Below are 22,625 nucleotides of genomic sequence, written 5' to 3' on the forward strand. Positions count from 1 at the left end.
GACATACATACCATGTTACAAATATTTTGTGAATGCCTAACCACATTCTCACTGTGTATATAGCTTAAGTTTCAATAAGAAATCGGGCATAATCAACACATTCACGGATAATTTATGTATCTGGGAATAAAGAGTTGGTAAAAGAAGACAACCCACATGTGGCAGCACACAGCATACTGAAGCATGTGACAACATAGGAGCACGAGGCCAGAGAGTAAGAGGCAGCCTCAGGGCAGGGCCAGACGTGCGAACCGCGTATGCCAATCCCCGCACTGTGGAGCGCAGGCCAGGTGAATGGGCACAGACCTTTCAGAGCCATGGCTTTCATCTCAGAGGGTTCACTTTCATTACGCTGCAGCTTCCGTTTAGAAACCGACGATGATTTCCCCAAGTTGAAAAAGGAACGCCAGCTGCCCACAGGAGATTTCTTCATTTTGTTTTGAGGCCTCCTCCTATGAAGGAGAAAAGAATCTCCATAAAGATATCCAAGGGGTTATGAGCATGTCTAACAACTTCATGTGATGCTGATGCTGCTGGCTGGAAGGTCACACTGGGAGACACACTAGTCTATTCTAGACTTAACGTGGAGCTGATGTCAGACAAGTCATTATCCATTGGTTACTTTCTGAACAGGTTGTTCCCACAGTTTATTTCTAAAGAAATTTCTAAACAATATATCTCAGACAGAAAAATCACACCCTCTATCATGGAAATGTATCATTTTCCTAACAACTTTCCCTGTACAATTGAGTTTATTCTTCTTTGAAAGGATATGCTCTTATATCCCTTTTTGAGAATCATTTTTCTCATTCCTTGTGAAGTATCTTCTATAATCAAAGAAACAGGTTTTTCTGGGACTTGCCTAGCCAGAATCAGTGTAGAATAATAAAACTCAAAAAGTAAAAGAAAACAACACATGAGAGTCATATTGTTAATTAAGGAGGATTTAATGATTTTTACCTTTCAAGTGGGAACTCAATTATGGTATGAAATTTTCCCTGAAGTGCAGCAGGTCCTTCTCCTACTTCTATGTATTTATTTTCAGTCATGATTGGAGAATTGACCTGAGCTTGTGTTCGTGCCTGGGCTTCCTCCAATGTCAGCAGCTTTGTAGATGGAGAGGGAACCAGCAGGGACTTGGGTCTTGCTAGAGAAACTTAAGAAGAAAAACAACAAATACAGTCAAATTTTGGGGCATGCAGGAAAAATATAAATACAGATATGTGAGTGAGCATTTATCAATCTGTTTATCCACCTGTCTGGGTTATTTTAAAATTTTTCACTATGTTTTCAAATGGCAAAAATAATAGTACTTAGCCATTATACTAAAAACAGCACAGCACTGGAACAAAAACAGGCACACAGGCCAATGGAATCAAAAGCTTGGAAACAAAACCACACATATATGGTCAACTACTCTTGGACAAAGGAGCAAAGAATATATACTGGAACAAGAAAAGCCTCTTCAATAAATTGTGTTTAGAGAACTGGACTGCCACATGCTAAAGAATAAAACTAGACTACTATCTCACACCATGCACAAAAACCAACTCAAAATGGACTAAAAACTTAAATGTAATACTTGACACCATAAAATACATAGAAGAGAACATTGGTAAAACATGATATAAATCTCAGAAACATTTTTTGAGGATTCACCTCCAGAATCAAGGAGAAAATATACAGCTGGGACCACATCAGACTAAATAGCTTATATACAGCACAAGAGACGGTAATCTAAAGGAAGAGACATCCTACTGAAGGGGAGAAATCATACAACAGATAAGGGATTGATATCAAAGATCTACAAAGAACTTACACAACTCAACAAAATAAAGCAAACAACCCAATCAAAAAATTGGGCAGAAGAACTAAAAAGACACTTCTCTAAAGAAGAAATACAAATGGCCAAAATGCATATGAAAAAATGTTCAACATCACTAATGCAAATCAAAACCAAAATGAGATAACCCTCACACCAATGAGATAGATCAATATTAAAAAAAAAAACAAAACAAAACTGGAAATAACAAATGTTGGCGAGGATGTGGAGAAAAAGGAACCCTCTTATATTGCTGGTGAGAATGAAACTGTTGTAGTCCCTATGGAAAGCTGTGTGGAGGCGCTTCAAAACACTAAAAATGGATCTGCCATATGATCCAGCAATTCCATTCCTAGGAATCTACCCAAAGGACACAAAAACATTAATTCGAAAGGAAACTTGCACTCGTATGTTTATTGCAACATTATTTACAATAGCTAAGATATGGAAACAACCCAAATGTCCCAAAACACACAAATGGATCAAAAAGTTGTGGTGTATATATACATACATACACACACACACACACACACAATGGAATACTACTCAGCTATCAAAAAAGATAAACTCATGCTATCTGTTGCAACATAGATGGAGCTGAAAGGGATTATGCTAAGTGAAGTCAGTCAGAAAGAAAAAGATAAATACCTGATGATTTCACTCATATGCAGAATATAGAGAAACCACATAAAAGGTTAAGAAAAAGACACAGCTTGCAAGCTTACCATAGATCTGGGGCCTATAGCAAGGGAGGGGGAAGGAGATAGGAAAAGGTCAAAACAGGGGAGGGAAGAGCACAAGGGAATATGGTGATAGGTCAAAGGTGATATGGTGATGGGAGAACCACAGAGACTATACCTAAGGGGAAAAACCAAAATACAAAAATAACTAACAATGGAAGAAAATAAATAAAATTAATAGTGCTTTATACTGAGGAAGAGAAGGTGACATACAGATTGTTAACAAGTGACACACACACACACACACATATTTTAGAAATCCTTTAAGTAATTTATTTTTCTTTCTTAAAAGAGGCCAGAAATTGCTTGTTATCACTCATGTATTTTTAGTTCAGGGGGCATTTTCCTCTGCTGCTCCACACTATACCATAACACACATCATTAAAGGAGATAGTGTTTTCTCTGTTGTGGATTTAGATCACAATAAGTCCAATGTATAATATCCATTATGTACACACAAAATAACTGTTACATCGTTCATCTTGGGAAAGAGACAAATTCAGCTGCTTTTTGGGGGGAAAACTGAGATAAGAAATGTAATTTCCCATTCCTTTAGGAGTTTGAATATATTTCCTAGTACTACAAATCCATCAGAGCCATACCTGCTCCTTCCTGAATGACGGCACTGATTTTCGCACTGAAGAGGACATCTACGTGATTGAGGATGAATTCAACAACCACAGACTGAATTCTCACTTCCATGAAAGCTGCTGTGCCACTGAAGCAGGCAGATTCTATCTGTTTTGATCTGTTGGGTAAACAACAGGACCATGAAAAATTCCCAAAGACAGCAGTCTTAAAGGAATTTTTTTTTAATTTTAATGTGCAAATTATAAACAAAGCAGAGGAAGAAATCATATTTTTACAGTTCCTTGCCTAAGCCCCAGTTACCTGTTTAATGGAGCTGTTCATAAAAACTACAGATAAGTTTTCCATTTTAAAACTGTCCCGAAGGAACACTGATGTATTAAGACTTTCACTTAAGATGGCTGAGTCTATATAAGGTCTTAAATCAAATGCAACTCACCGTAGCAGGTTTGGAGCCCAAACAATTGCGAGGTTTTTTGCATGCATATTTGTGATGGAACAATAGTCAGCTAGAAGAGACAAGTGTCTCATTAGGAACTCCAGTGTTCTGGAAAATGAAATACAACATATTAACTACAAAATTATGTAACAATGTAGAATATAAACGCTCCACTAATTAATTAGTAAATTTTCTACAGAAAAAAAAAAACATAAATCCCAGCAACATTTTTTGCTATTAGAACTGAATAGCATTGTTACTACAGAGCAGTCAGACAAATATTATGAATTCTATGATCTCTATAATAATTACATCTAGAGAATACCGAGGAAAAAAGTTTATGATGGGGTAAAAACAAGACGTCAGCAGGAGATTCAACGTCAGCAGGAGATTCAGCAGGAGGGATATGATGAAGGGAATTTCCAGGATGAGGGGCATGGCCTGCTATATTTAGGTGTAGAGAGCAATCAAGCCTGGACTGAGCAGTAGGACAGAAGCCCTCAAAGGGATGTTTTCATGGTGGGGAAAGCTGTTTGATAACTGAAGACACTGAGAAAACATTTATAGTTCTGCTAAAGAATTTTTGGGAAAGACACGAGAAACTTAATAAGCCAAAAATCGGAAAGCACTCCATGAAAACAGAAAAAGTTATCTCAGGAAGGAAATATAATTCTAGTGTACTATTTGGTGCAGCTGTAAATAGTAGTAATATCTTTACTACAATGTAGATACTGAATACTGGCTTAGATTAAAAATGAGATGGGGAAGTGTGTGGTATTGGATGGAGGGAGTTATAAGGGAGCTAAATTTGTATTTAATATGAAAGGGAACAAATTTTATATAGATATATGAAAAATAAAGAAATAAAAATATAACCATATCATTTAGAAACAGGAGTATACTCCTGAAGAATTAAGAATAGTGAATTTTAGGAAAGAGAAATTAGATGGGGAGGTGTAAAGCAGGAGACTGCTACCATATACCATTTGACTTCTTAATAAAAACTATGGACTACTGAAAGAACTTTCAGTTTTTTATGAAAGGGAACTTTCAGGCCCCAGATGAAGCTGCTCCAGCCCAGGGGTCCACGTCAGCAAACCAAACCTTAGATAACCTCCATGTGCCTGTAAGTGCTCCACATGACCAAATGATAGTCTACCCAACTAATTCAGTCAAACCCCACACATAAGTCAACTCTGGGTCTCCTCATCCCTAACTAATTTGACTATGTGGACTCAGTCAATCAGGTAATTTTTATTTTTCATTTCACTAGTTTTTATTTATCCTATAAAACTTCCCATCTTCCACCCTAATTTGCTATTCCCAGAAAGAAGACTTCATGTCCACTATGTGACATGCTAGTTTCTATCACCTAAATCATCTTCATTAATCATTCTTAACCATTTTTAACAGCATGTTATACTGATCATATTTTTATTTAGACAAGAAGGTATATTTAGATGGCATCTCAAATAAAACTACCAAGGCAAGAATCATGACTTTATCATCTGACTTGCTATGCTTTGTGTTAACAAAAAAGGACCACACTCATTCATGAACATCTGATCTCATTTTATCATTAAAAAAATCCTGTTATGGGCTTCCCCTGATGGCGCAGCGGTTGAGCGCTGGGCTGCGAAGCTGCGCGCAGTCTCAGCAGCGCCAGCTCGATCCCTGGCCACGGGGTGAGGGTCCCACATGACGCGCAGACCTCTCCTGCCGCCCGCTGCTCCCCTTAGCAGTGTATTTCGTCAGTCTGCCTGTTCTGCTCCCCGCTCTGGCTCTGGTGAATTCTCTCACCCTCCCGTGCTTCTGACTGTACTCAGTGCTTGTATGAATAAATAAATAAATCTTAAAAAAAAAAATCCTGTTAAGAAGATACGATTGGGGGCCTCCCTGGTGGTGCAATGAGTTAAAAGGCAACCTATGAAGCTGTCCGCAGCCTCTGCAGCAGGCGTTCGATCCCCTGGCCAGCCAGGAAGCAACCCACATCGCACAGCAGACCTCTCCTGACTCGCCCGCTGCTCCCCTCAGCAGTGTACTTCGGTCAGTCTGCCTGTTCTGCTCCCTGCTCTGTCTCTGGTAATTCCTCTCACCCCCCACCCACACCTCTGGCCTGTACCCCAGCTCTTGTATGCATAAATAAATATTTTTTTTAAAAAAAGGAAGATACGATTGGTATTCTTTTCACAGATATGGAGACTGACACTTGGGAGAGGTCACATAGTAAACGATAAAAAGTTAGAGATTCAAACTCAGGTCTATTAACGTCAAAACCCTTTATATTGTACTAGATTTCCACTTCTTTAATTAAATGAAATCTCCCTCACCCCTTAGAGATAATCTTCAAGGTCTCCCCAGGCTTCTTTTTCAGGGATAAATACATAAATTTCTCTTTTTTTTTGGTAAAGATTTATTTATTTTTATACAAGAGCTGGGATACAGGCCAGAGGCGTGGGAGGGTGAGAGGATCCACCAGAGACAGAGCAGGGAGCAGAACAGGCAGATGGACCGAAGACACTGCTGAGGGGAGCAGCGGGCATGACAGGAGGGGTCTGCCACGCCATGTGGGCATCTCCCTGGCCGGCCGGGAATCGAACCCGCACTGCAAAGGTTGTGGACAGATTCACAGCGCTGCGCTCAACCCTCTGCACCACCAGGGAGGCCCAAGAACATTTTTCTTTTCACTCTTCAATGAGTCCTTAAAATCCTGTTAATCTGTTACTCTTCCAGAAGACTACATTAGTAGGAAAATGAGTCAATGCTATTACCTTCTGGCTCTTGACACTCAGGCATTTATAGCTATAGCATTGACTAAAAATAACTATGGTGACACTTAAATGTTGATTAAAAATTTTAGCTGTACAGTGATTCAAAAGAGCACCTGTATACTTATGTTTATTGCAGCACTATTTACAATAGGTAAAACCTGGAAACAATCCAAATGCCCAAAAATAGATGACTGGATCAAGAAGATGTGGTATATACACACGATGGAATATTATTCAGCAATCAAAAAGATAAACTCATGTCATTCACAGCAACATGGATGGAGCTAGAAGGAATTATGCTCAGTGAAATAAGCTAGAAGGAAAAAGAAAAATAACGGATGGTTTCACTAATAACAGGAATAGAGGGGAACCAAATAAGACATCAGTGTAAAAAAAAAAAAATAGTAACAGTACAAAACACAACAAAGAAAAAACAAGAATTATAAACCAGAGACATACTGCAGGAGAGGAGGAGGGAGAGGGGTGAAAGGGATGGAGGGAGAAGCACAGGGGACTGTGGTGATGGTGCATGGGTGCCTTGGGGAAGGAGAGTCTATGGGGACTCAATCTGAGGGGGTGGGGGGAAGAAAATATGGTCTTAAAAAATGTGAAAAATGATAAATGTTAAAATAAAAAAATTTAAAAATTAAAAAACAAAAAAAAGAGAAAAAAGAAATTAATAAAAAAATTTTAGTACAACAATACATCTGAAACACATGCATGTTATAAACTAATATTATCTCAAGTTAAAACAAAAAGGTGAGGGGGGCCTTCCTGGTAGCGTAAGGGGTTAAGCACAGCACTCTGAACTATCTGCAGCCTCTGCAGCATGAGTTCAATCCCTGGCCAGTCAGGGAGCTACCCACATGGTATAGCAGACCTCTCCTGTCTTGCCCGCTGCTCCCCTCAGCAGTGTATTTCAGTTAGTCTGCCTGTTCTGTTCCCAACACTGTCTCTGGTGAATCCTCTCATCCTTTGTACCCCAGTTCTTGTATGCATAAATAAATAAATCTTTTAAAAACAAAAAGGTGAAAGGATCATTCATGGATGAAGTTGAGACAAAATAAATTTTGCTGATGATTGTGATTTTTCAGAAGGCAAAGTAAAAAGGTTTATGGAACAGGCACAGTTGAGAAAGGGGTCAGATTAGAAAATATAAAAGTTCTAGGGAGATAAAAGGCTAAGAGATTAATAGAAATCAGAGATTATGGGTAAGAAATTAAAATGTTTCATACATTTTGGTAACTAATGTAAGTAAGAAATAAAGAACATGACAGCAATTGAAAAAATACTGGTACTGATTAAGTGCTGAATTTAGTGGTGATTTTTAAAATACATATGAGCAATGTCACTTTGAAATAAAAATCAGCACTGTTAACTTGTATATTACTAAAACATCATACAACCCGGTACTTTTAGCAATATTTTTCAGTGTCTCAAGGATAAAATAAAAACAACAAAACATGCTTAGTAAGCTATCCATTTGATCATTTATTCATTCATTCATTCACTGTTTATTAAATACCCACTGGATGCCAAGCATTGTGCCAGGCCATCGAGATACAAAGACAAATAAATGAATATAAAGGCATTTAAAAAATGGAGGTTTAAATAGCCACAAATGCAAAGAAAAATACTGCTTTTACACATGAACTGACTTCTGGTTTTGGCTGGTTTTCAATGACACATGACTCACCTATAGTGTGGAGGGGGGAGCTGCTGGATGACATCGTGGATTTTTATCAGCCTTTCTTCATCTGTTGCTGCTGAAACAGCTTCCTATAAAGATCATAAAGCAAAATGAACCAGTTGGCTTTGCTGGTGAAAATGAAAGCTCACTTACAATTTAGTTTTTACTCTGACATTAATTCACTCTTTGATGTTGAATGACAAGGAGACTCAGCATAGTATTAAGGAAGTAAACTTTGTTCCCACAGAGGTGGACATTGAATTCTATTAAAAGATAATCTTTAAAAAACTTGTAACCAGAATCAAGGGTGATAAGAAAATGGCTCAAAGCCAGAAACTAACAGATTGAAAATGTGAAAACAGCAAAAACTATGCAATAACTGCTTTGTATTCTTTGTTTGCTTTTAAAGGTGACAGCACAGTCATAAAACTATTTCTTACAGGACCACACCAATTTCTTAATACTTTTGAAGAAAACCACTGCAAAATTCCAAACAGAGCTTTATAAAAGTGACCTGTACTCACGGAAAATTTCTCATAAAGCTGGTAAGTGAGCAGAGGGTTTGGGAGTTCTCGGAAATACAGCTTACAGAGGGAGCCTACAGAATGGATGTCTTGAACATATGGTTCTTTTGTCAGGTCGGGGACATGTTCTGAGTCAAATTCATGGCTAGCAAAACAGAAAAGAAAGAAAACAAAATAATTTCTCTAAGGAAAAACAGAAAGCAAAATGTTAACCTCAAACAGTGGTTAATGTTTTCTTCAAGTAACCATAATTCATGTAAGTTATACATGGACTTCAGCAGTAACTGGATATCTGGTCATATTACAGGTGTTTTTCTACATGAAATTTACAGGAATAGTTTTACTACAGGAATGGACAGCAATCTCAGAAATGCATATGAATGAGCAGCACTTAACACACAGATCCAAAACAGGACTCCTAATTCCCAATAGTTTGAATATCCAGTATTTTGCCAATTGTAACAAGACAAAGTATAGACTGATGAGGTTAAGGGACATAGTTTTCTGATACTACAAATGAAGAAATGGCATTTAGAAAAATACATATAGAAAACAATATGCACACTATTTTCATATTACCTAAATGATCTTACTGAAAATAAGTCACCAGGAGTAAAAAGAAAATGCCATGTAAAGTTTTACCGTAGTCTCTGGATATTGGAGGCAACGCCAGAGAGACGATAAATTCCATCCACGATGCCATATCTTTCAATGAATGCTGTACAGCTTTGAAGAACCTGAGGCACTGAAGAGAATTTTTAAAGAATTAAATTGGGAATATTCAGTGAAAACATCTTAGTTTTATAAGCAAAATAAAATCTGTCAATTTAAATTAAAAGAGGCAGTGATTAACCTACAAAAAAAATGAGGGTATATTTACTTAATTTCACATCGAAACTAGATAACTAGTTCCTGAATAATCAAGACTGGCTGTATCTCATTATATTTAGGTAAAAGAAAGATTTCACAAGCAATTAGGAGAGTCTCTCTAAGATCCTCTGCCGTATATTCATTTAGAGCATCTTAACAAGAGGAGGATGAACTGTTTAGCACGTGCACTGTACTGTACCAGATTTTTAAAAGATACAGTTATTCAGCTGTGGCAAATGAAGATACAAAGTTAAATGCTTATCCCAACATAACTGCCTGTACTATACTTTTTAACTTAAAAATAAAAGCCTCTTTCATCTTTTCCTAGTTAATGTTAATTCAAATTATAGCCAATAAGTAAGCAGACCACCACCATAATGCAAATTTCAATTTCATAAAGCAAATCAGTTGCAAATAAAAGGAATCTTTTAATTTCCTGCATCCAAATTACTGACATTTTGACTTACTATTATCAGTTCATCAAAAAGATTACTTTAAGAATGAGTATACAAGGACAAGTAGGATGCTATCTGACACAAATGGACAGCTACTCTGGGATTATTAGAACAGAATGCTCAAAGCATATAATAAAAAACTGTATAGATATTAAAAGATTTGCAGTAGCTGAATTTGAACTTTGCTTTGCAATGCAGACTGATGAATATATAGATTTTAGTTGACTATGTTTACTTCCTAGTGTTAGTTAAAAATCCCTCAAAATAGAACATTATTTGGTCTACAGAAACACTATTATATACTAGGGCTGAAACACTGAGAGAGGTAAATGAAATAATATGCTTTGATAAGATTACATCTGCTAAAGTATTATTACATTTGACTTTTCCTTAGCTTTTCTGCCTTTTATCGTCTTCCCTGATCATTATTTTAAACTCTACCAGATCCTATAACTTACATTTAAAACTTAAATTCCCTAATCTTAAATAATTTTTTAAATCAACTGTATTGTCGAGAATATAATATGCGTAGGGCTATGTGATTTACAAATGATACTGTCACTTAATTCTAAAATATTTTGGGGGAAGTTTTATCATTACTCCATTTTACAGAGGGGAAACTGAGCCTTAAGAAGACTTAAAACTGAAAAAAGCCTCTTTCATCTTTTCCTAATTAATGCTAATTCAAATTATAGCCAATAATTAAGCAAAACACTGCCATAATGTAAATTTCAATTTCATAAAGCAAAGCAATTGCAAGTAAAAGGAGGTAAGTGCAAGGAGGACACAATCAGCAGAAATGAAATTCTAACTTAACTAGTCCAAGTACAGAGTCAATTTTTAACTATGGCAACATACTGCATGGAATGTAAGGTATTTCATAATATTCACTTATTTTATTGTTGTATTTCCTGTATTTCATAACTTGAGGCCAACCAAAGTCTCATCTTTTGCTATACATACCAGCCATTCTATAACTTCCTCAAAACAAAATTTCATTTACGGGACTCTCCTTCTATCACCATCTTCTTACTAGTTTTTGTTCAAAAGTTAATTGAACTTTCACTCTGAAGCCTTTTTGAATATTCCCAAGTAGTTCCAGATACTCACAGACTATGTTATTTTGAAATACTATTATTTGTTTATATAATGATTTACCCTTTCGTAGCCAAGCTTTTAAAAGGCAAAAACTGAGTTTCATTTATCTTTGTATATTGAGAAACTAATACACAATTGTGACACAATGTGTACAATTAGAAAATGAATTAATTTATAGGTATCTTGTGAGCCTGATAAAATCATCTGATCAAGTCAGCAGAGAAGAGATATTGAGCTGTATTCATTTTCCACTGCATGCTTTCATCTCTAAAACTGTTCAAGAATTTTAATAACAAAAAGAAATATGTTTATATGGTAGAGATGAAGGGCAAGCAGACATCTCAGGAATTTTATGCTTATCGACTTCAATATTATAAGCTATCTCTATGTCAACATGATACATAGTATCATTTATATAGTATCATATACATGATAGTATAAAGTAACATAAATATATAAAGCAAAATATAAGGTATATTTATGGGCTTCAGGCATATTTCTAATATTGCTCAATTAATGATAACCCCACTGTACCCCAGGTTTTTAACCTACTAACTACAGGTGGAATCAATATTTAGGGCTGGAAAATTTCTATCACTTATTTCCAAGGAAACATATTTGAAGTTATTGGGATAATTATTTAAAAGAAGAAAAACAGAGCTAATTTTTTTTTTTTAAGTTTCCTTCTCATTAAGTATTTCCAAATTAGCATGCTCACTCACCTAGGTACAAAGGTTGCCTTGAAAGAAAGCCTTTCAGAGCATAGAGCTATATTTCTATATTATCAGGCTTTCCTACCACATTATAGAATAATCACAAAAATAAGTCATCATCTATTAAAAAGGATAACTTTCTTGGGACTACTGTATCCATATATTAGATTTAGACTTGTTTATGTTCTCCCAAACAAGAAGCAAATTTTGAAAATGTATTACAAAGTTGGAGGTCTATCCTTAGTAATGTGGCTAAGCTTCTATATACATAATACTTTGGAAAATATTTGCATTGTTCCTGTATGCTTTAATGTTCCTAAGTAAAGGACTGAATGTCCACAAAATAATCACATGATGGGGCTTTAAATAAAATTACATAAATGAACATCATTACTACTTAGAATTTTAAGCAAGACAATGAGACATGTTTAATAAACAAAATGAAACAAAAAGCACAAACTTTCACTTTGAATAAAATAGTAAGAACTGAAGATCAGTGTCAGAAGATAAAAAGAGCAGAGATCTGGTTCACATTTTTTACTATGAAAACAATATGAGAACCATATAAATGACTGAAAGAAACTCTAGTTTAAAAAGGCACTTTATTTAATCTCTTTCCTCAAAACCACCTATCAAACCAACCAAGTGCACATTAAAAAGTGACCCAGTCAAAATTTAACATTAGAAACCTCTAAAATAACTCTTCAAAAGGAGATGATAATTTAAGAATTATCCCCACACTCTGCAAATAACATGTTTATGATCTACTTTTAGACATTTTTAGTATTTTATCTCAAACAATACAATTTACAGTAAATGTTTAAATTAAAACTAGTTATCACTTAGATTAAAATCATGGCTAAAAGAAATACAAGATATGTAAGCACGAGGAGTATTGAGTTTTGATTTTTCTTGAGTTTTGGTTTCTTTTCTGCTCTTTTTCCTCTAAGTACTTACTCGCTGGCTCACTTAGTCATTTATCAGGTCCCTTCCAAATGCCAGGCATCATGCAAGCATTCTATAATTTAGATAAATTTGTGTACAAAATAGTAGTTTACCAAGTTTCCTACATATTTTTTACTTTTTCAAAGAAAGTCTTACTTTGGGCCTCCCTGGTGGTGCAAGGGATTAAATCTCAGCACTAGGAAGCCATCCCTAGCCACTGTAGCAAGAGTTCGATCCCCAGGCGGCCTGGCAGCTGACCCACATAGTGTAGCAGACCTCTCCTGTCTTGCCTGCTGCTCCCCTCAGCAGGGTATTTCAGTCAGTCCACCTCTTCTGCTCCCCACTCTGTCTCTGGTGAATCCTCTCCACCCCTACCTACCTATAGGACAGCTGTTGTATGTGTAAGTAAATAAATCTTTTTTTTTAAAAAAAGGAGGTTTTACTTTAAGGAAATTCAGTTTTGAATATGGGCAGCAAATAAAACAAGTCCTATGAAAGAACTCTCAACTGCACAGCTTTTATCATGGTAAGGAGATGCACGACCACTGCAGTTATTAAACCTATTTTTTTTTCCAGAAAGAAATTACTTATTGGTATCTGTTTTCTCCTATACTACTTACTTAAAATGAAAACACCTGCTAACTACAGCTAAAACGTTCTGAATTAGGGCCTCCCTAGTGGCGTAAGTGGTTAAGATGCAACCTACGAAGCTTCTGCAGCCTCGGCAGCATGAGTTCAGTCCCTTGGCTGGCCAGGGAGCAACCCACATGGCGCAGTAGACCTCTCCTGTCTTGCCCGCTTCTCCCCTCAGCAGTGTATTTCAGTCAGTCTGCCTGTTCTGTTCCCCGCTGTCTCTGGTGAATCCACTCACACTCCACACCTCTGGCCTGTACCCCAGCTCTTGTATGCATAAATAAAAAAATCTTTTAAAAAAAAACCAACTTGCTGAAATGATGCTGGAAAGCTAAAAAAACATGGCAGAACTGGAAAACACTCCCCCACAGTAATGATCACATCTATGCAAGGCTTAATAAAATGATACAAAAGCAATACAAAGAGAAAAGGAGATACAAAAGAGAAAAGAAACTAACATAACAAAAAACATTTGGACTCCACAATTAAGAATGTCTATGTAAATGACAAATTTGTCTGAACTATGCACAAAAAAGGACTATGTGGGTAGATATTTTTAAAACTCATAGTTCTATAGATAAATGTGATATAATCTTTAATAGACTCAATTATAAGCATGTGGTTTGTGGTAGCTGAAACTGTCAGATTATCCTGAGTGAATCCTGGCACCAGGGATCAGAAAATATAAGAATAAAAAGTAAAATGCCTTGTCACAATACTACATAATTTCTTCTAACACTTTTTATAAAAGACACAGTTCAGATTTGTCACTTCTTATAAGAGGGAGATACTCAAACATTCAGGAAGTGTAACAGGACAATCTCTCTAAAAAGTTGATTATTCAGTAGAAATACAATTTAGAGGATGAGTCATTAGCAAAACATTATACTGATGTCTAAGAAAAATCTATTGAAAAATCTATTTTATATAAAAGGATCCAAACTAAAACAGAATAATGAGGAACAATAATTATAAATATCATGTAACTATATCTATCTAGCTATCTATATTTATAGCTTACTTCCCATAATTATGTTTGTATTATATAAATAGTCCTCCTGACTATTCTTATTGCTTTCACTTAGACTACTAACTATTATATATAGGGCCTCCCTGGTGGCACAGCGGGTTGAGCAAAGTGCTGTGAAGCCGTCCGCAGCATCTACAGCATGGGTTCAATTCCCAGCCAGCTAGGGAGATTCCCACAAGGTGTTGCAGAGTGCTCCTGTCATGCCCCCTGCTCCCCTCAGCAAGTGTATTTTGGTCGTCTGCCTGTTCTGCTCCCCGCTCAGTCTCTGGTGAATCCTCTCACCCTCCCGCGCCTCTGGCCTACCCCAGCTCTTATATAAAAAGAAATAAATCTTTAAAAATAAATAAATAAATATTATACATAATACAAACATTCAATTCCATATTTTAATTTAGGCCTTTTAAAAGTCTCTCTCAATACATATGTAACAGTATAACTACAGTACTGGACTATGTATAGGATATATGAAGTCTAAAAAAATCTTTAAAGACTAGTTCTTCACACATTTAGCAAATCAAAGTCTACTAAATCATTTTAATATCATAAATCATTTTCTTTCCTAAAAAATTTTAGTAAGCTTTAAAGGTTTCCCTTTCCCTGCTAATCTAGTTAATATTTGAATATTCGAATTCAGGCCCTTCATATAAACATTTCTTCATTTTTCACCATCCCCAGTCAAACAGAAATTATTTTAATAAGTAAGCTAAAATGTGTATGATCTTGGTATTAAATGTTTCAAATTACAACCTAATGCCAGAAGTTAATTTTTTTTTGCTCTTCAATGATTTGAATATAGACTATCTCCTCTGAGCAAGTCTTCAGGAGAATTTTTTCTTCAAACACTATTAAATTCATTTCAAATACTCTTCTTGTGTTTTTTCTTTTTTAATGGGTAAAGGAAAACAACTAAGAAAAAACTCACAAAAATATTCTCCTCACCTAATACTCTACAATAATTCTATTCATTTTAAATGTCATCTAAGCAGCCAAACATTAAAAAAGGTGTATGTATGTATGTATGTACTGTTTGTATATAATATATTCCAAATTTTGACAATGTGTTCATATTAGTGTTAATTATCTTCATAATTTATATATTAATTTCCCTGAAAGTTGAGAGTCCATTTTTTTCTTTCATATATAATAGTATAATGAATATATTTTACTTATACAGAAATATAGCATTGGGATAAACTCCTAAGGAGAACTGCTACATGAAAGGAAATATAAAGTCTCCTGTTACAAAGTACAAAAGCATTTTTCAAATCATAATACTTCACAGAACTACCTGAAAATCCCTGCTATTTTTTTTAAGAGAAAAATCCACAGTGAAGTTTAATAATACTGTGTATACCTCCTGATTACATGGGAGACCCAGGAAGATTGAGTAACTCTCCAAGTGACCATCATATACAGCTCAGCCAGAAAAACGTCAAATCAGTGAGGACATTTACTGGGGAAAGCAAAGGTCTTTTACATTGAAAAGAGTAAGAAGATTTAGATCTTCCAAAAAAAGGTGATCATAGAAAGCAGTTCAGATATATATGTACATACATATATATATATATGTATATATATATACACACACATATATATATACATTACTCAAAAGCAACTTCCACCCAGTTTTTAGAACCCCTGCCATGAAATAAACCTTGAGCCAAAAACCTGTTTGAGGTATAAACTTTTGTTCCCATACAATCCTGCCTTTGGAACATCTTAAGAAGTTCCACAATTCAGAGGATGAGTTGTTCAATTATATCACAAAACCAGTCTCTCAGAAATCACTGTTTTTAATAGCACTAGATATCATAATTTAGAAAACTAGCTTTGTTATTTTAATATGTATCTATGTAAAATTGCTTAAAGGTACAGTTCTGTGACTACTTTTCTGAATTTTACTTGCTATATCTGTGTGAAAATTATGTTTAAATTTCCATTCTAGTACTCAGGATTTAATATTTTCAGAAATTTAAATATTTGCATATGCTGCATTAATAAATAGCATTTCACCATATGTAAACAGTGTCCCAGTCTGTTATATCTTTCTTTTACCTTTATTTTCATTATATGGAAATTATGTGTGAAATTATTAGAGGAACAATCTATCCCCTGACATTTTTACAGACTCCACCCTCATTTCTTCAAGCCCAAAATTACAACTCGCAGCATGCCATGTGACTTCCTTAATGGGAAGCTGCTGGGAACTAGGGGTGGAGTTCAGTGGCCTTGCTTGACTTATAACTGAACATACGTATGCTCAGAAACTTTTGCTTTTCTGGCTTCGACTTGCACCCCAGTACCACTGGAAGAGACATATGGAAGGAAAAATGGAGGAGAAACATGTAGTAAGAGATACATGGGGAGGCCACCCCTGGTCTTTGGTAGAGACAATGGTAGCTGTTTTCTTGATGTGGTGTATTTTAAATCTTGAGTCTCTCCTCCTGTCCCAGATCTCTAGGACCTGCCTACCCTCTTTCTTGTGGTTTCTTACCAGAAGGTATCTTAGACTTCTGGAAATCTTTCAGGCCTCAGTGGCCCCTCTTCAGGCTGCGCCTGTCTGACTGGTCATTTGCCCACTAGGGGATGGGTAATTTTCAAAGTTCACTGTTACTTGAAATCCTTTCTTCCCTCTCTATGTACACCAATTCTATTAAACATCTATCACACTGAAAGTATTCTTTCATTAATCATGGATGGCCAAATCCCTTTTAGAGTGTGTACCCCTTAACAGTCTGAGGTCCCTGGGTACCCTTCAGTTGCATGCTAACAAAATCAACTTTTCCTTTCTAATGTTATCTGAGAAAGCTCCGATTTCTTTTCTATTTCAAAACAAAATCACTTCACATAAGCAATTCAATTTGAAATAGTTAAGTGTTTCATAGTGTCTTAAAGTAACATTTATTTTTCATTATTTATCTTTCCATATTTTATAAGTAACCCTTCTCATGACATGGTTTTTAAAAGCATATTTTAGCAGAATGGATTCTTATCTATCACAACCACTTGTTCAAAAATTTCAAACTGCTTCGTTCACATCACGGTCTCTGAACTAATAACATTTTAGTTCTGAATTTTGTTTTAGTATCTGTTAAAACTAGATAGCTCCTATCCTATTACATTTTCCACCACAATGGTCTCTTATGTTCTCAGTTGCTTGTTTTTCCAAGTATTTTTGACTAGTCGGGAAAATAATCTTCAGGGGTTTTGTCTATTTGCTTGTGGGTTTTTAGTAATTGCATCAAGTTGATATTAGTTTGGAAATAATACCTGTGTTAAAATAATATTTTGTCTTCTTCAAGAAACATGGTATAGTTTACATTAAGTTCATATTATAAGTAGATCTGTATTCTTTAAACAATGAGTGAAGTCTTACATTGGACTTGATATTACTAAAGGTATTCTCTTGTGGTTTTCGCAAAAAGTACAAAAAGTATTTCCCATCAGGATTCAGAATTTCATAAATCATATACTTCTGGTACTTACCAACATTATAGGTAGATAATTCCTTAATATTCTAGCATCTCTAAAAGAGATAGTAGAGGAAAGTGCTATTTTAAAAAGTTAAAGAAAAACTCCATTTTTCCCAACTAATAAAAGTGATGTAAACTAACAGTGCTATTTTATTATTTAAGTGAAAGTCTTACTCTCCCTAACAGGTCATAAGCATCTTTGAAGCAAAAGTACATTCTTAGACAAACCTCTCTTCATCCTCGGCTACCTCCAGAACTAAGATGAGCACCTGAAAACATTCAATATATGTTACTGAACTTAAATGAAACATACAATATTTTCCTAATGCGGTTTCATAATTCCTTATAGAAAAACAATATGTAGAGGCCAGGAGTTGAAATAATGAGCTTATACATTTTATTTTTACCTTCAAAACCAGAATTCAGAAGGTGCTCCCCCAGATCACAACCAAACACCCTCTCTTTCAAGATCCCCCGCTGCTTTAGCTTCTGTTTTGTTGGACGAGACTTCATGAATGTGCGTAAGAAAGTAATGAGCTTGCCGTGCTTTTTAGACACTAAAAAACAATAATAAAGAGAAACTATCTTAGTTGTGGCAAGTGGTTATATTCTACTTAGTGCAAAAAGAAATGAATATCTCAACAGGCTAACTGCAAATTAATCCATTATGAGTATACCTTATATTCTGCAGGAAATTCTCAGCATAATGGCTATCTTTCTAAATACAAAAAACATACACACATATAAAAGTATCAGTATATCTACTAGATTCACCTATAATAGACTAAATATATCATCTTAAAACCTTTATAAATCAAAGCAAGAGATAAATTATTATACAGTAAAAATATTTCTAATGATTGATAAATTAGAAAATAGTGAATCCCTAGGAAAATGAGTTTTGCTAAGTACAGTCTACAGGGAAAATCATAAGCCAACATACAATAACTATCATGGACTCTGAGATTAGCTGTAGTATAGAAGACTAAGCAACATGGCCTTACTCAGCTAGCAGATGATTACTGGGAGTCTTAATGAATTCTACTATAGATTGTTGAGTGAACCCCAATCTTAAATTCCTGGAACTGGGCCTTCCCGGTGGCGCAGCGGTTGAGCGCTGGGCTGCAAAGCTGCCCGCAGCCTCTGTAGTGCCGGTTTGATCCCTGGCCACTGGCGGTTTGATCCCTGGCCACTGGCGAGGGTCACATAGGGCACACAGACCTCTCCTGCCACCTGCTGTTCCCCTCAGCAGTGTACATCAGTCCTTCTGCCTCTTTTGCTCCCCGCTCTGGCTCTAGTGAATTCTCTCACCCTCCCACGCTTCTGACTGTACCCAGTGTTTGTATGTATGTATGTATGTATGTATGTATGTATAAATAAATAAATAAATAAATAAATAAATGTTTAAAAAAAGAATTCCTGGAACTAATGAAGATTCATATAGGAATTCAGTGTGCCCAGAGTTAACCTGTAGCATGAATGAACAAATAAATGATTTACTCCACTAGGTCAGACATTTGTCATCCTTTTTTTTTTTTTTTTTTTTTTCATTTTTCTAGGAAACACCTTTGTGGCCATAAGCATCATTCCTATAGACTGTATGAGAGTAACCAATCATAACTGATTTTCCCCTAGTTTCCTGGAATTTGAAACTGCTAGAGCTAAAACCATGGAAACTCCTAGGGAAACTGGGGACCACTCTAAGATGGCCATCCTATGATTGCGCACAGATTAAATGGGTAATTTATTCTTTCTATGTCAATTATTTAAAATTTAGAATCATCAGTACATTGATATACTCTCAACAGCTAAATTACTGGTGTGTAACTCAGATTCCTTGCTGTAAAATTAAATGATATGCTCTCTTTACTGCTGAGGTGACATTTACAGCTGACTAGGATAACGTCAAAAGTTAATCATGTATTTTACTATATTAAAGGTTATTTGAGTTGTATCCTCCTCCAGCTTCTGCAGATAGAGTGTTCTTATGGTCTTTGTTAAAGACTGGACATCGGATGAAACCATTTCTGCTTATTTTCCAACATTTTCCACATAAAATTTCAAATAATTTTTGACAGGAGTTCCAAATAAATACAAATAAGTTTGGTTTGTGAAAATTTATCATTGAATTTATAACATATATATATAATATTAACATTATGTATTTGTTTTAATTGTCTTTAAATGAAAATTCAAAGAATTTTAATTTTTACAATATTTAAAATTTTACCCAGAAAATGGGCATATCATCATTTTTTCAGTTCTTTATATCTCATTAAAGTTTTCTAGTTTTCTTTATAAATGACACATTCCACGTTGCTAGATACTTTAAATCTGTCACTGTTTTTACAGAATAAGACTCTTCTTCATTATGGTGTCAACTGGTAATTATTAGAATGCCGGAAAAAAATTATTTCTTTATGTGTAGTGTAAAAATATCAGGTCATTTACTAAACTCTTGATTTTAGGAAAATTTTAATTGATCCTTTCATATTTCATGGACATCAAATTGTGACAATTATGATAATTCTAGTCTTTTTCTGATGGCAATGATTTTTAATTTCTATTTTAGTTTTGATAAACGGACAGTGCTTCCAGGACACATGTTAATAGTATGCATTCATAACAAAAATAGTAGTTTATTCTGAGAAAGCATTATTTTGCTCTTAGATTTCCAAGAACATTTAAAAGATACAGGAATTGAGTGTTAACTATTATTCATTCAGAAACATAGTATGTAAGTGACAACTATCTCTCAGGAACTGTTTTAAGACCTGAGTTTATAGTGGCTAACAAGTCAGACATGTTCCTTGCTGCCAGAGTTTACTAAGAAAGAAAGACAATGAACAATTAAATAATAAAACCATTGTAGACAGCATTTATTTTACACTTAGTAAGTATCAGCAACCGCACAGGGTTTACACCCCAAAGCCACTCATTTCTCATGGAACTTATAAGGAAAATGCTATTGTTATTCCCATTTTTATATGAAGACCCTCAAGCACACAGTGCTAAAACAACATGTTTAAGGTCAAAATAGGATTCCAAATCAGGTGGTCTGCTTTGTAAAACTCAAGCTCTCAGCCACTAAATGACACTAGCTAAATTAAGAAGGTGACTTCAAGTTGCTGTTAATTGTTTTTAAAAAACAGCATATAGCCTACTAAAGATAGAACTATGATCCAGCAATTCCACTCCCAGGTATTTACCCAAATGACAGAAACATTAATTCAAAAGGGCACCTGCACCCCTATGTTTATAGCAGCACTATTTACAATAGCTAAGCTATGGAAACAACCCAAATGCCCAAAAATAGATGACTGGATCAAGAAGATGTAGTACATATACACAATGGAATATTACTCAGCAATCAAAAAGATAAACTCATTCAATTTGCAGCAACATGGATGGAGCTGGAAGGGCTCATGCTCAGCGAAATAAGCCAGAAAGAAAAAGAAAAATACCAGATGGTCTCACTCATAGCAGGAATGTAGAAAACCTAAATAAGGGACCAGGAAAAAGACTAACTATAATAAAGAAAAAATCAAAATCAACAAGTAACTATAAACCAGAGACAAACTATGGGGGGCGGGGAGAGGAAGGATTAGGGTCAAAATAAGGGGGTTGCAATTGTATGGGGAATATAACCAAAATTAAAATGCATACATTGTGCAAAAATGAAAAATGATGTAAGAATTATATAAAATATAATATTTTTAAAAATAGCATATAAGGAAATCAACCAAGTGAAGCAATGGTGACTTGAGAAGAAAGAAATTACATTGGCTAGGGTGGAAAGGGAAGGTCTGGGAAAGTCAAACCTGGGTTGGGAGACATGTAAAGAATAGTAGCATGAAATGAAGCTGAAGAGGTATGCACAAGTCAGGTACTGGTCAGGCCATAACACAGAGTTTGGATTTCATGTAATGAGAACACACTGAATAGTTTAAATATTTTAGAAAGGTTACTTAAAAAATAACCCAAGGGGCATATTAGAAACTCAAATGTGTACTAATAAGGAATTAGTCAAATAAACTATGATACATGTACACAGAGAATTACTGTTGAGCTTTTTTTACCCAGCATCTCTAGTTGATAGGAATAATCTCCGAAACCTATCAAATCAAAAGGAATGCAGATTTAGCATCAGAAAGGATTGAAAATATAGATATCACAAACATAAATTCACACAAACACATGTATATGTGTATATAAGAGCTAATTTTTGCAAAAAAGGAACACTGGAAAAATAAACCAAAATCAATAAAAATGGGTAAAACAAATTGGGTGGAGAAAGGATGGAGAGTGTGAAAGAGATTGCTCTGACTATATCTTTTTATATAGTTTGACTTATACTTTCAAAAACAAATTTAAAACATTAAAAAAGCAAATCCTAATACTGACATAACCTAAAAAGTTTATCTAATAGAATATCAAATGGCTTATAAACAGTAAAATGATTGTATATGCCGAATGTAGGGACAAAAATACTACAAAATAATAGTTGACTTCAACTGTTTACTATTGATAATTTGATACTGAAACAACTTTATACACATTTGGGAACAAATGAAAACATTAACGTTATTTAGGAACCCAGATTATCAGCATGTGAGAAAAGTTAACTACAATAATAAAATTAAAAAGGGACAAAAACCCTGTTAACTTTGAGGAAATGTGAACATGAACTCAAAATTAAAACATATGTACATTTTCTCTAAACTGAAGTCATTGAAAACACATAGTAACAATGACAATCAGGTGCAGTGAACTCCTTTCAGCTCAGATCTGAGTTTCTAAATACCAGTCCATATTAAAATAAACCAGAACTTCT

At 35.1% G+C, this 22,625-nt stretch overlaps 1 protein-coding gene across 2 annotated transcripts in view; it reads right to left on the bottom strand.

Annotated features, from left to right (window-relative positions):
• The window catches only part of ARHGAP32 (Rho GTPase activating protein 32), a gene marked incomplete at its 5' end in the record, with an annotated part of 121,490 nt that overhangs the window by 10,449 nt on the left and 88,416 nt on the right, over window positions 1-22,625 (bottom strand). For both annotated transcript variants that reach the window (XM_084250452.1, XM_084250451.1), the window contains 8 exons: window positions 307-452; window positions 961-1,156; window positions 3,165-3,310; window positions 3,590-3,697; window positions 8,057-8,139; window positions 8,575-8,719; window positions 9,217-9,319; window positions 18,199-18,348. In XM_084250452.1, coding sequence (XP_084106578.1) covers window positions 307-452; window positions 961-1,156; window positions 3,165-3,310; window positions 3,590-3,697; window positions 8,057-8,139; window positions 8,575-8,719; window positions 9,217-9,319; window positions 18,199-18,348 — 1,077 coding nt within the window. The remainder of the gene's footprint in view (window positions 1-306; window positions 453-960; window positions 1,157-3,164; window positions 3,311-3,589; window positions 3,698-8,056; window positions 8,140-8,574; window positions 8,720-9,216; window positions 9,320-18,198; window positions 18,349-22,625) is intronic.

Source organism: Talpa europaea (assembly GCF_964194135.1).
Source record: "Talpa europaea genome assembly, chromosome: 12".
Classification (NCBI taxonomy): Eukaryota; Metazoa; Chordata; class Mammalia; order Eulipotyphla; family Talpidae; genus Talpa; species Talpa europaea.